At 37.2% G+C, this 14,511-nt stretch overlaps 1 protein-coding gene across 1 annotated transcript; it reads left to right on the forward strand.

Moving 5' to 3' along the window:
* The first annotated feature begins 2,473 nt into the window (after positions 1-2,473).
* On the forward strand, positions 2,474-4,180 carry LOC129744166 (proton-coupled amino acid transporter-like protein CG1139). Its single transcript, XM_055736580.1, has 6 exons — positions 2,474-2,541; positions 2,615-2,674; positions 2,772-2,922; positions 2,983-3,104; positions 3,165-3,491; positions 3,556-4,180. Exons 1-6 carry the CDS (start codon positions 2,513-2,515, stop codon positions 4,178-4,180), a joined length of 1,314 nt encoding a protein of 437 aa, XP_055592555.1. The 5' UTR covers positions 2,474-2,512.
* The last annotated feature ends 10,331 nt before the right edge of the window (positions 4,181-14,511 follow it).

Genomic DNA, 14,511 nt, shown 5'->3' on the forward strand with positions numbered 1-14,511 from the left:
CTACTGGAAAACTTATCACTGGAGAATTTGACTAAAATTTTAATTTTCACGATAAAGGTTATTTAGCACTTGAAGGCCAAAGGTCTTTTTTCCCTTTTTGGAACGATCAAGATCTGTTTCTGAAACTTAAAGTAAATTACAAATCCCATGATTCCGTAGATTAGGGATTTTTTTGTTTTCTTCCATTTGAGCTAAAAGAAAGAAACTGCATGGTGAAAGCAATAAATGTATGACGTCAGCTTAAAAAATATATCAAGTATTTTAGTCTTATAACCATACTCACCCATTGACTTTTTCCAGTTTGTGATTCTATTGAAATTCAAAACAAAATGAAAAATTTAGAAGCGAAAATTTGAAGCAAATTTTAAATTTATTTAGTATTTAAGCTTATAAGCGAAACTAGTGACAATTAGACAAAAGTTGACGTTACATTTCATTACCTATCTCAATTGCTTAGTAGATAAATTCAGTAAATTCAAAGTCAATACTCTAAGAAACTCGACAAAATTATTGATGAAATTTGGTCCACGGAATTGCAAGTTACAGCTGCGTGGGTGGACTAATTTTTTACAATCTTGAGCATTTAAGTGATATTTAAATATATTTTTTTGATGAATAAAATCCCACGGAGAGGAAAATGTTGCTCTTATTTTGATTTTGGAATTCATTCTTTAGTTGTCAAAATGCCGTCCAAGGAAGAAGAGCAGCGTATCAAAATTTTGCTCGTGTATCGCGAAAATCCGAGATAGTCGCAGGCAAGGCTGGCAAAATCGCTAAAAGTTGCCAAATCAACCGTTACAAATGTAATTAAAGTGTTTGAGGAACGTTTTTCGACAGCCAGGAAGTCTGGATCGGGGGGATATCGAAAACCGGAAGCCGCTGAGACGAAAAAGAGAATTGTCGGTAGTTTCAAGCGAAACCCTAACCTCTTTCTCCGAGATGCCGCAAATAAGCTGGATGTATCGTCTACAACCGTGCATCGAGCCAAAAAAACGAGCCGGACTATCGACTTACAATCGCGATCCAAACCGCGATAATAAACGAAATTCGACGGCCAAAGTGCGATCCTGGAGGCTGTACACGACGATGCTGACGAAGTTTGACTGCGCGGTAATGGACGACGAAACCTACGTCAAAGCCGACTACAAGCAGCTTCCGGGACAGGAGTTGTATACGTCAAAAGGAAGGGGAAAGGTAGCAGATATTTTCAAGGACATGAAACTGTCAAAGTTTGCGAAGAAATATCTGGTTTGGCAAGCCATCTGTACCTGTGACTTGAAAAGCAGCGTTTTCATAGCTCCCGGGACTGTCAACCAAGAAATGTACGTGAAAGAGTGTTTGAATAAACGTCTGCTGCCTTTCCTGAAGAAACACGGTTGTTCCGTACTGTTTTGGCCGGATTCGGCATCTTGCCATTACGGTAAAAAGGCCATGGAGTGGTACGCCGCCAACAACGTGCAGATGACCAAATTTTGACCGTATCACCCTTTATGTACATATTTCCAATTTCTGGCTAAAGCGATAAGAGTATACGATTTGGACGATACTCGACACCATATTCATAGACCAGCGACAATATTTGCTGCCTCTGTCATTGGGCAATTCTTGCAAATACACTATCTGATTTTTAGCAGTCTGGTTGCACTGATGGTCGCAGAGAGAATAACAAAGCTGTTGACCCATGCGGGAGAAAAAAATGGAACGAAATCGTCTTCAAAATCTGCAAAAATGGCGGACTTTTTTATCATATCCGATTCAAACCATTTAAACCGACTTCGAGTAACGATTTTTAAAACCTTTTACTTGCGTTAGTAGGAATTACGATTCACAGTAACGTTTTTAATTACTTGTGTTATCATTTTTAATGGGATTTTATGTTTGCTGGGAAGAAGACCTGAAAATTGATTCTACTTACTTCTTAAGAGATATCTGAAGGAAAAAGTGATAGTAAAATAAGTTCGTAAGTTTTCTCACCCTTTTGTTTACATTTTTTCCTAATTACAAAACGTCAAAGATTCATCTGGTATCTCGGATACAGATTGAATTTAGTTTATCAGAATGTGCCGCTACCCTTGTTATTGATATTTTGATACCAGTTGCATCTGTCCGAGAGTGAAAACACGATTGAACAGTAATTTTTCTCTGTGATAGAATAGGTACCTCAATAGGCATCACAGATAAGATCATGTCAGTGATATTGCACGGGCACAATTCTGGTAGCTGATAATTAATCGATTGAAAAAGACGGGTGGTTTCCAGCATTCCGTTGATGGCTCCTGCAGTCAAAATTTTTGTTAGTGGAGAAGCTGTGAAGTGGACTCGAAACAGGTACTATCTCTCCCGTTGGTCAACTTGTTGAATATCAACTCGTTTCAAGACAGTTCAGGTAAAGTGGGGGAAAAATTATTCAAACCAATGCCAGTTTTTTTGTCTGAGTTGATTTGCAGGTTGCGACCATAGCCAGTTTGGACTGCTGAACGGATGCGATTGGTTTCTTAAGTCTTGCGCCGAAATGAGTGCTTCAGTGGAATCATTGCACAGGTACGATAGATTTACAGCTTAAAAATATTTAAGATCAACTGTTGAAATTCTATATTCGATATTTTTCATACAGAAAAGATGATGAAGAAGATTACAATCCATTTGAGCATCGCGACGTAGAGAAACCAAATTCGTGAGTATGCCCCATGTTTTCTTCTGTGGAAGTTTTAAATTTTTTTAATAATATGGAAAATTGGATTTAGAAAGTAAATCAATTAAAATCCTTTCAGAACTTTGGGAACGTTGATGCACGTCATTAAAGGATCGCTGGGAACGGGAATAATGGCTATGCCAATGATAATAAAGAACGGTGGACTTATCTTCGGAACCGTTGGGACAATCGTCATTTGTGGCTTGTACGCTCATTGTGTTCACTTACTGGTAAAATTTAGTCAACTGGGAAAAATATCTATAGTTATTCGAATTACTATCCTTTAACAGGTGAATGTTTCCCAAAAGGCTTGCAGGCGAAGTCGTATTCCGAAGTTGGGATTTTCCGAAACCGCAGTCGACGTTTTCTCGAAGGGTCCTCCAGCAGTGAGACCATTTGCAAAATATTTTTCGTGAGTTTAATTTATATAGTCTCATTATTTTTAATCTGATTACTGTATAATTTGCTTCAGACGGATGATCGATGTTATGATCCTGGTGCACAGTATGCTGTCCTTCAGCTTATACCTCATATTTAGTGCCAAGTCATTCCAAGATGTGATTTTTAACCAGCAGGGAATCGACTGGGATACCCGAATCTACATCCTTATGATACTGGTTCCCGTTATTTTTATTACGCAGGTTAGAGTATTGAAATATTTGGTACCCTTCTCGGTAGTATCTTCAACTCTAATAATGGCATCGATTGGAATCACTTTCTATTTCATCTTTAGTGAGCCCATTTCCTTAAAGGGTAGAAATTTATGGCCCCAGTGGAGTACTTTACCTGCCTTTTCAAGGTATAAACTTTAACAGCATTTAAACTACGCAAATAGAACACCGTCTTATCCTCTTCTCTTTTAGCGGCGCACTGTTTGCCATTCAAGGCATCAAGTACATTCTTCCGGTCGAGAACGATATGAAACATCCTGAGCATATGCGTAGCCCACTGGGGGTTATCAACAGCGCCATATCGTTCCTTACGATTCTTTACTCGATTATGGGATTCGTCGGTTACGCTCAGTACGGTGAAGAGGTGAAGGGTTCTGTCACTCTGAATCTGCCGAGTAACAGCACACTGGCCGAATCAACTCGAGTTTTGTCCGCCACGGCAATGATCGTTACTCTCGGCCTGAGCTTCTACGTCCCGATGCAGATCGTTTGGGAGCAGGTGAAGCAGAGATTTTCTCCCAAGCATCATAATTTGGCACAAATTTGCTTGCGATTTGTGATTGTGATCGTTCTGGCTGGTATCGCCATTGGTGCGCCGGAAATCGAACCCTTCGTAGGGCTTGTGGGATCACTTAGTTCGTCGATTTTGGGTGTTATTGTTCCGGCAACGATTGACCTCGTCTTCCGATGGCCTAATGGCCTTGGTTTGCTCAAGTGGCGCCTGTTTAAAGATACCATACTTCTACTATTTGGAACATTCGTGTGTGTAGTCGGGACCTATTTTAGTATACTGGATATTGTTGCAATTTACAAATAAAAATAATCGTTAACATAAACATGCGTGTAGCACACTTCAATCCTTATGCCTTCGAATTTAATAAAAAAAAAACTACACCCTACACCCATTGAAAAGGTTGCAAGAATCCAATGCCTTTATAGCAAATTTCTGTGCCGAAAATACGCTGAAAAGTATACTGTACCCAGATCCCTGCCACAACACATGGTTTGTCTATGTATCGTGTCAACAACACAGAGCCCGGGAATGTTATTCAAACCGTGTGGAGCACATCTCTCAGATTTCCCCTTTTTCCCCTTTTTTTGACAGATTTAAGCTTTTTTCCTCAGATTTACGTTTTCATCTCCTGTGCTCTCACGGCAAAAAAAGCTCAAATCTGAGGAAAAAAGCTTAAAAACGAGATTCACGAGCACATATTTAAAAGATGTTGGTCACACGATACATTGACAAATCGTGTAGCGTTGCCGGGATGTGTTTAAAGCTCGTTTTATCCGGTTCAAGCTTTTTGTCTTCTCCTCTCTTGCATCGATCTGAAGACCCTCAGTATTCGAAAACTAATACAATGTAACGGGATTAATCCAAACAGTTTTCAGACCATTTTCGTAATATTTCTGTAAAATTCAGGTCTTACAGCTCCCGATTTGCAATTCATGATTTGGATTAGGTTGTGCCCAAGAAAATCAGATGCAAGTTTTTGACAGCAAAATTTTAAAATCGTGAAATAAGATAATTTCTCAATTTTTTTGGTAATTGTGTCTAGAGTGTTCTACCCGGGAATTTTCGACCAAGAATTCCTGGGACTAAAAAAAATCGGGAATTCTCAAATCTCGAGAAACGCCAAAAATCCCGAGAATTCTCGCATGCAATAAAAAGTGCTAAATCACTAAAATTATACTCGATCTAAAATTGGAAAAATGTATCAGATTGAGGAAGGATTATTATAGTTCTACCTTGATTTATGGCTTAGACTTAAACTTTTTTTTTTCTTCTAGGAACTGGTTAATAAATTGAATTTGATAAACAAAGTTTTTTTTGTTCCTATACTAAGTGACAAAGAATCCATAAAAGCAAACAATTCCAATAAAGAAACGCTATTAAAGTTTCTAATTTCTGCTTTGCAACACTCATTATCTAGAACTTCCGTTTTTCTAACTGTTAGAAGTAGCTAAATCATCGGCAAAGGAATGACATACTTTGAGACAAAAGGATAATTATCTTAAAATTTACAAGATTTGATGAATAACCTGAAGTAAAGCATACCAACTTCTATCCATAGTGAAAAATCAGTAGATAGATTTTGGCAATTTGTTAGAGAGATTTTGAAGTTTTAACACGTTCGTCGCCACGCTCATTTTAGTAGTTTTACCAGCCAGTTCCAAAGAAATTCTGGGAGCGAGAAAGAAAAGAGGGAGAGTTCCCAGATTTGCAACGCGTGGCTAAACTGAGCGGCTTACTTGAGTAAGAGAGCGTCACCTGCTTTTTGATGTGACGGGCCCCCCAGGAAATACACCCGTCTGCCGAATATGGGTGACGTGGCGACGATCGTGTTAAGTTAAAATGAGAGAAACCGGTGCTCAGAGAGAGTGAAAATGTGCTAATTGTAATGCAAATTGTTGCGATTTGTTAAGCAGTTGTTGAATTTTGATCATTACCATTCCTATTGCAAAGAATTCTCTCTCCACTGCAATCCCTCGGTTAAAGTACTTTGTTTTTGTCTTGGATTTTATAATTGCATATTGAATTTTTGAGGCATTGAAAAAGTTTGAAGGGTTTTGCAATACTACTGATTAAAAATTAAAAAATACCATATAGGTATAGATAAGGTTTTGTATGCAGTAGAGTGTTAAAAACTTCATTTAAATTTTTCCCGGGATCCCGGAACTCCCGGGAGAAGGATTGTCAGATTTCTCGATTCCCGGAAACGCATATATGGTCATGAAATGGAAATTCAAATTGTGTCCAAAGCAAATTTAAGAATGAACAATTAAGACCACAATAGGCAAGATCATCAACTTTACACATCTTCAGGAGTACATGAATGACTAGGCTAAGAAGAATAAGCAAACTACAAAACAAACAGATGAGTACCGCACATTGTTCTCTGTATTTTCAAATGAAAGCTGGATCTTATTTGGTCTTTATTTATGCCACCAACATTAACTTAAATTTATTTGCATTATTTGTATAAATGATGAGAATCAAGGAAATTGGATGTGGACTTGCAAGATAGGAGTTTTTTTCGTGCCAATTTAATAAGCAAAAATATAAAAAGCTAGATAAAGTTGCTTTACATCCAAAATATTATCGAAACGAAGAATCTTCTACTGCTATTCCGGAGGATACTTAGTGCACACTAAGAATGCAATTTTCTCCTCGAAATAATGGCTTTCCGAGCCACAGGGTAATTGTTGAATTTATACGAAATTCGAATGGGAATCCCCTTTAATCTCGAGACGCTGAAATCTGGAAAGAATTTTCTACGAACACTCAGGTACTCTAACAATCGTCCTGCATCACGGGGGAACTTTAGCTTCAGTTTCCTGTCGCGCTTTTTAAAGTTTATCCTTTTCTATCTTGTGCGTGATGTCACGTTTAGTTTCTGCTTGTGCGGTAGATCAATAGTCGTCAAGCTAAAATCAACCAGGTCGAGAAACTGGCACTCGCACGCAGCATTCAAATCTAACCAGGTTGCTGGAGCTGAACACCAAGAGCATGATTTCAAATAACCTGGTGAACCACTGGAACCATCGAAAGAACCGCTGGAATCAGCAGCATTATGGTGTTATTGAATCAGGTTTTTTTTTCTTTAAATAATGCTTGACGAACTGGAAAAATAGTAAGCATCTAATCATTTTATTTCAGACAAAATATCGGGCAAATGAAAACAATCATCAGGACCAGCAGCATTATTTTTTAGAATACCTGATTAAACTTAGGTATAAATAAATGTGCTTTTCATAGAAAAGGTGTTATTTTCTTCAAAATAAATTCCTACATCCCAGAAGAAAAATGATCTCAAGCCTACAGAAGAATTGCGAAACGTTCCTGCACACCACAGAAAAAAAAACTGTTTCGAACCTACAAGTGATTTTGACAGTTTTTTTTCCTGTAGTGTTTTGTGTCCTGATATCGTCCTGTAATTTCAGCAGTTGACGTCACGACCACAGGAGAAAATATTAAGTGTGTAGCAGATAAACAAGAGGCGATAGAGCGGCTACTGGAAGAAGTTTCAATGATGATACTGCTAAGCTGAAACGGGTTCCTTGTGAGCAGGCTTCGGACTCTTTTCAGAGCCCAACAAGAGCGGTGTGAAAATCAGCTCCGCTCTTTGAATTTTGTTGTGAGCGGAGCAAGAGTGGTCGATTGGAGCGGAGTGACAATACACACAGGGAGCGTTTTTCGCCACTCACAAAACACTCAAAATTGAAATGAGCGCTCTATAAGAGCGTCTCCTAAAGAGTACTCTTAAGGTTTACACAATGTGCGTCAAATTAATTAATTGATGGTGCTGTTCGCTTTGGTTCGCATCTAGCTGTTTTTTTGGAAGATGGATCAAAAGATAATAACATCAAGCCGGACAGATGAGAACAATATATTCTAATACACTTTGGTTAAATATAAGTTTCTATCAAACAACAAACCAAACAAGTGACGCTTAGAACCGATCCGAAACTTTTTTACCGGTAAAACTAAATTGCTCCCCCACGGTGGTAAGGTTAGCATAAGTCATCTGCTGTATAGTGGTGCTGATTGAACATTGAAAGTTAATTTTATAGTCCGCTTGCTAGTGTCGAGGGTGTTATCAACAAATTTTTTTTGGATTTAGATAGAAATAAAATCAATACCTACTAGCATACACTAGCAAAGAATGCCCCTAAATGTTTGCTAGAAACAAGTCGTTGTCATGAACTTCTATGTGACTAACAATTGTTACGGGCTACAATTTTGACCAATATATGCGTTTTTGAAAAACGCTTAATTGTTTCGGTAAATTATGTTATTTTTTAACAAAATTTTGAATAATAAAATACCGTTAACTAAGGCAACATGCAACACTTTTCAACTAAAATGGCTTCTAAATAACCCACGTCCACAGATTATAATGACCTTTATGCATCAAAAGTTTTAAGGTTGATGGGATATCAAATTGGCGTAGTGAGAAAAATTATTGGTTTTTTCAGTTATTGTTAATTTTCAAAAAACATCCGATTTTCACTATACTAAGAAAAAGGGGTAACTTGCAACAAACTTAGTTTTAAATGAAAAATCTTATGAAAAAGTATATAAATGTATTGTTTTTGATAAATTTTTGATGCCATAAAAACCATTACGCATAAACACACCATTGCAGTAAATTTAGGAACTGTTGAAACTAATTTTTGATTTTTTTTGTGAACATAAAGATGCTGCATACATTTAGGGGTAAAAAAACTAAAAAAAAAATCTACTAGCTGAAATCATAAAATTAAATGTTTGGATGAATGAAATTTCAATGCTGAAAAACGCGTGATGCAAAACAATCATTTTTTTCATGGAAACGAGATTTACAAGGTCTCTTCGGTTTACATTTTGTTGCATGTTACCCCAGACAGAAAATTTGTACATGTATTGGAGATTTTTTAAAAATTTGAATGAAAATGAAAAACTTTAAAATACTAACTTAAGATGTGAGAAATTATTTCATCATCGTTTTGTAGGCATTAAATGCTAACTTGATTGCATTATATAAAATTAAAAATAAAACCGGGCTGTAGTAATCAAATGTTGCATCTAACCTCGAAATAACATGATGCCCCGTTTGGCGGTACTTGAACTAAAAGAGGAAGTAATTATTGACTAAAATTCACGCAAAACTAGATATTTGGTCTACTTACACCCGAATAAACGAAAAATTAGTGGGAAAAAGAAACGTAAAGTGACTAATGATTGTGGGGAGACCGTAGTTCAAGATTTTTAGCCAAAAATTGACTTTGTGGGACTTTGTCGGTTTTCCGAAACATAGTTTAATATGCATTATGAATATTCAAATGATTAACATGTGATTTTCAGCGAGTTGTGAAATTCTTAAATATTCCATATAAATCTCCCAGAGATCTAAAAAAATGGCAATGCCAGATATTTTATGTAATTTCAAGTCAAGTGACATCAAACAGTCATCAAAATGTACCTACGTACAAGTTTTTTTTTTAATTTGATAATGAAATTTTCCCCATTTATCTATTGTCATAATAATGTAGATATATGTAATTGAGTATTTGTAAACGATTACTTTACATTACATAAATTTCATTAAACCATTGGAATTTGAACCTCGGCACCAAGCGCTTGCACGCTTTGCTTTCAAAGCGCTGCTATGCAAAGCTATGCAGATGATGGGAAGGACGGTTTCCTAAAAACACACTTAATTTCCCTAAGAGCACGCTCTAAGAGCTACACTGACGGAGCACACATCACTCATGTAAGTGAGTGTCGAACATTTATTTTTCGGGAAGCATGAGCAGAGTGTGTGCGGTTTAGCGCTCAGAAGAGCGTGGGTTCCACTCCTCTTTGTGAAGCTTTGCTCTTGCACTTATGAGTGACACCTCAGGAGTCGTCCGAAGCCTGCTTGTGAGCCTGTTATTGGTGAGATCCCCCCATTTCTTATTGTTTTTATTTTCATAAAAGTTTGACTTGAAAATTATTCTGGAATTTAATCTATCCTAAAATGGCATGAGATGAGATTTTTTCAGAATAAAATGCGATAAGAAGCAGTTCCTTAAACGAAATTAAAATTTAGACATTATTTTAGATTTTGGATGCTCCGCGGACTACTTGCCTCAAAGGACAAGCAGGTTTGTTGATGTTTGCTGTAGAAAATTGACCATTAAGTTAAACCGAGTTTTAAATATTATAAATTCAGCGTATTTAAAAAAGAATTGGAATAAGGTTTTTAATTGTGAACTTATGTGATTTTAGATTTTGTTTATTTTTGAAGAAGTAGATTGTATTCAAATAAAGACCGTTTAGAATTTCTCTATTAAAACTCGTTGCCTCCGAGCAGGTAATGCTATTTTTTTTAATTGTCAATTGAATGGCATTGCCGAAGACGAGTTAGGGTTTTTTTTTCTCTTTATATATTAATTAACCGATTAGAGTAATTCCTCCTCGAAGCAAGTTAGGTTGATGATTTTGAGTCTTGACAGAAAGTTGAACTGAACAGTTCAACTTTTAAATTTTAAATAAGAGCTACGTTTAGGGTATGCAAAATCGAATTGAAATCTTTACTTTGTGGGACTGAAGCTTTTTAAGATCTCTAGAAGTAATTTTTTATATGTTTGAACAGGAAGAGTAATATGATTTCTGATTGTCCTAATCAGATATTGTTTTCTGTAATTATTTTCGACAGACATTGAATATTGAAATTTTTTAAGCCGGTTTATGTGATGTTTTGGGTTATTTTGTACTATTTTTTTTCAGACTGTTTGACATTCAGGGCAGGATTTGCTAAAAACTTCGCACTAGTCAAAAGTGTCTCCTAATTAAATCCTTTCTTCCTTTCCTCAAAAAATTCTTTGCTAGAGTGCAGAGGTAACCTCGGTCCTAAAGCGCGAGGACTACCTTTTTCAAACTATCTTTAGACTTCTAGGACGTGGTGGGCGCCATTATTAACGGTTCAAAGAGAGAGCATCAGTTTTGGACATTGTGAATATGATGTCAATCCAAGACTCCATTATTTTGTTGATATACCGAGGAATATCGCATCATGTTTCTGAATACTCGTCGTCTAAAGAAAATTGATTAGTTATTTGAAATACTTTAGTACTACAGTGATATTAAATATTATTGCTTCTTCACCCATCCCACCCATCCGCCATTGACGGGTTCCTTAGTTAAAGGGTGATAATTCGAAATTAGGTCAATATCAACTTGACGTATTTCTTTCAATTTTGCATTTAAAAAATCTGGACACCCCTCATTTTAAAAGTGTGTGTGTGTGTTTAGAATGTTGCTCCTATTTTGATTTTGAAATTCACTCTTCAGTTGTCAAAATTCCGTCCAAGGAAGAAGAGCAGCGTATCAAAATTTTGCTCGCGCACCGCGAAAATCCGAGCTACTTGCACGCAAAGCTGGCAAAATCACTAAAAGTTGCCAAATCAACCGTTACAAATGTAATTGAAGTGTTTGGGACACGTTTGTCGACAGCCAAGAAGTCTGGGTCGGGGGGAAATCGGAAACCGGAAGCCGCTGAGACGACAAGAGAGTCGCCGGTGGTTTCAAGCGAAACCCTAACCAAGGCTGATAAATTTCAGTAAATATCTTTTCTCCTGACCAACGTTTAGTAGTCAATGTTATCGAAAGAATATCAAAGTCGTTTACCAGATGAATGACCAAGCTACAATGACAGTCAGGCAGCATGATCAATATTGAATGACATTTTTGCACTCCACTCGCATCACACATACGATCGTCTTTCTATTTCATTTTCTGACTCTGTTGGGATGGATTTAACGTTATAAGTTTCGCAACAGTTGAAAAAATGTAGTTGTTGGCTGTAAGAAGAATAAAATCATAGCAAGCTTGATGTCGTTCATTCAACTTGGTCATGACATTGCAAGCTTATGTCGCTGACCAAAAATCAGTATCGCGTGACATAGACATGCTAAGCATTATCAAAGTCGTCTGATATTTTCTGTCTGACACTGATAATTTGCAGCTCTGACCCTAACCTCTCTCTCCGAGATGCCGCAAATAAGCGATCCCGGAGGCTGTACACGACGATGCTGACGAAGTTTGACTGCGTGGTAATGGACGACGAAACCTACGTAAAAGCCGACTACAAGCAGCTTCCGAGACAGGAGTTTTATACGGCAAAAGGAAGGGGAAAGGTAGCAGATATTTTCAAGCACATGAAACTGTCAAAGTTCGCGAAGAAATAACTGGTTTGGTAAGCCATCTGTACCTGTGGCTTGAAAAGTAGCATTTTCATAGCTTCCGGGACTGTCAACCAAGAAATTTACGTGAAAGAGTGTTTGAATAAACGTCTGCTGCCCTTCCCGAAGAAACACGGTTGTTCTGCACTGTTTTGGCCGGATTTAGCATCTTGCCATTACGGTAAAAAGGCCATGGAGTGGTACGCCGCCAACAACGTGCAGGTGGTTCCCAAGGACAAGAACCCTTTCAACACGCCAGAGCTCCGCCCAATTGAGAAATACTGGGCAATTGTCAAGCGGAACCTAAAGAAGACCAAAAAAACTGCTAAGGACGAGCAGCAGTTCAAGGCAAACTGGCTTTCTGCGGCGAAGAAGGTGGACAAGGTGGCTGTACAAAATTTGATGGTAGGGGTTAAGCGTAAGGCCTGGCAGTTCGGATTTGGAAAAGCTGAAGCCTCTCTGAATATTTTTCCTGAATTTAATACTAATTAAACTTGAAAAAGAAATTTAATTTGATTTTTTAAATAAACGATTTCACCGATTTACACGCGTTTTCCCTTGACCAAATTTTGACCGTATCACCCTATAGAAATTCCGAAAATGCGCGTAAACCCAGTGTTAACAATTACCTCTGTTTTATTTTTGGCAATCTCTACGAATAAGAGTACAGCACTGCATCTGATTCTGTGCTATTTGTGTCGTTTCATAGATAATACGGAGAAACGGCTTTATCAATTTTCATTCATGATTGGGCGTTTTACGTAATCACACCAACTATCATTTGAATTGCCGGTCAAAACAACGTAATCGCTTGGGGAAGGTGCTCGCGCGCATATAATGTCAACAAATTTGGACCAGTGAGAAATTTAAGCACCGAAAGGATATTGATTTAATTAAGATATGTGTAAACTAGTGACCACAAATCTTGATTCACAGAACCAACACCGATAAATATGATCCCACGAAACATAGGAATATCGCGAAACCTAATACGTAAGTTGTAATTTGATAAAAAAAAGTTCGATAATTGGATAATTCCATTTCTGCTAATTCAAGAACCGTTGGGACGTTGATGCACATGCTGAAAGGATCGGTTGGGCCCGTGCTTTGGTCGATACCACTTGCCTTCAAAAATGGAGGTTTATTTTTCGGAATCATCGGTACAGCGTTTCTATGCCTCATCTACGCACATTGTGTACAACTTTTGGTAAATACCAGTACTTTTGAAGAAAATTGATTGATGAGAATAATTCAATCTTAGGTGAGTACTTCGCAAAAAGTCCGCGAAAAATGTCGAATACCTGTGATGGGATACTCTGAAACGGCTTATAATGTGATTGATACTGGACCAGTATCGATAAGACAGTTCGCCAGTCATGTCTCGTAAGATTAGTGACATGACAAAATTTCATTTAATTTCACACTTTTCTTATTAAAGAGGATTCATCGATGGATTTATGCTACTCGATTATTTTTTGACCTTCTGCGTGTTCCTGATATTTATGTCAAAAACTTTCAAAGATGTGCTCTACAATCAGCTGGAGTTGGATTGGGACGTTCGAATCTATATCCACTGACCACACCAACCCCCTGGCAACTTGACAGTTAAGTCGAGTTTGCTGTGTCGTCTTAAAAATTGTAGATGTCGCACTAGTCGCGTTTGTTTACAGGCATCCTGGGTCGTCCCTAGCAGCGGCAACGTTCATTTTCCATTGAAACCACTTGATTTTGTTTCGGCATCCTTGGATGCAATTCAACTGACGAAATACCATTTTAAAAGGGCACATAATCAAAAGTGGTGCAAAAAAGAAAAATAAATAACTTTATAATTAAATTTTAAAATAGTTGTCAATGAAATTAGTAATTTTATTTCAATCTATTTGTGTTCCATTCTCGATTCCAACTTACTAAAATTTCTGTTTATAGCAAAGATTACAAAATGGCCATCTTTCATCCGAATCCGTTGTGTTTTTGTTACAAGGCGTCACCAGATAGAGTTATGAATTTCTTTCGTTAAACATAACGCGGTTTAAAATAGTTCCGCTATTTCCTTAAGTTTATTACGGTAAAATTTTATCCAGCTGAATGTTATGAAATATTAGTTTAACAAAAATGTTGAGATAGTAAACACTGAGAATGAAAGCGGAAACGAGTTGAGGTGATGGCTTTGCATTTGCACAAGTGAAATTTCGGCAAGTTTAATTAAAAAAAATAAGTACGTAGCATCAAATGTTAAGATTGCAGAAATGAACTTTTCTATAGTTTTATTGGCAGATTAGAAGTTAATGCCGATGTGTTAAAGGTGTGCAGAATAACCGAGTTGGAGGTAAAAATTGTAGAACAAAATCATCAAAGTATAAACTTAGCATACTATTATGATATCATAATAATTAGAACTCTGACACGGATTTCGAATGATGCACGGGATGTTTTTAGAGGATT

This window comes from Uranotaenia lowii, chromosome 2 (assembly GCF_029784155.1).
Source record: "Uranotaenia lowii strain MFRU-FL chromosome 2, ASM2978415v1, whole genome shotgun sequence".
Classification (NCBI taxonomy): domain Eukaryota; kingdom Metazoa; phylum Arthropoda; class Insecta; order Diptera; family Culicidae; genus Uranotaenia; species Uranotaenia lowii.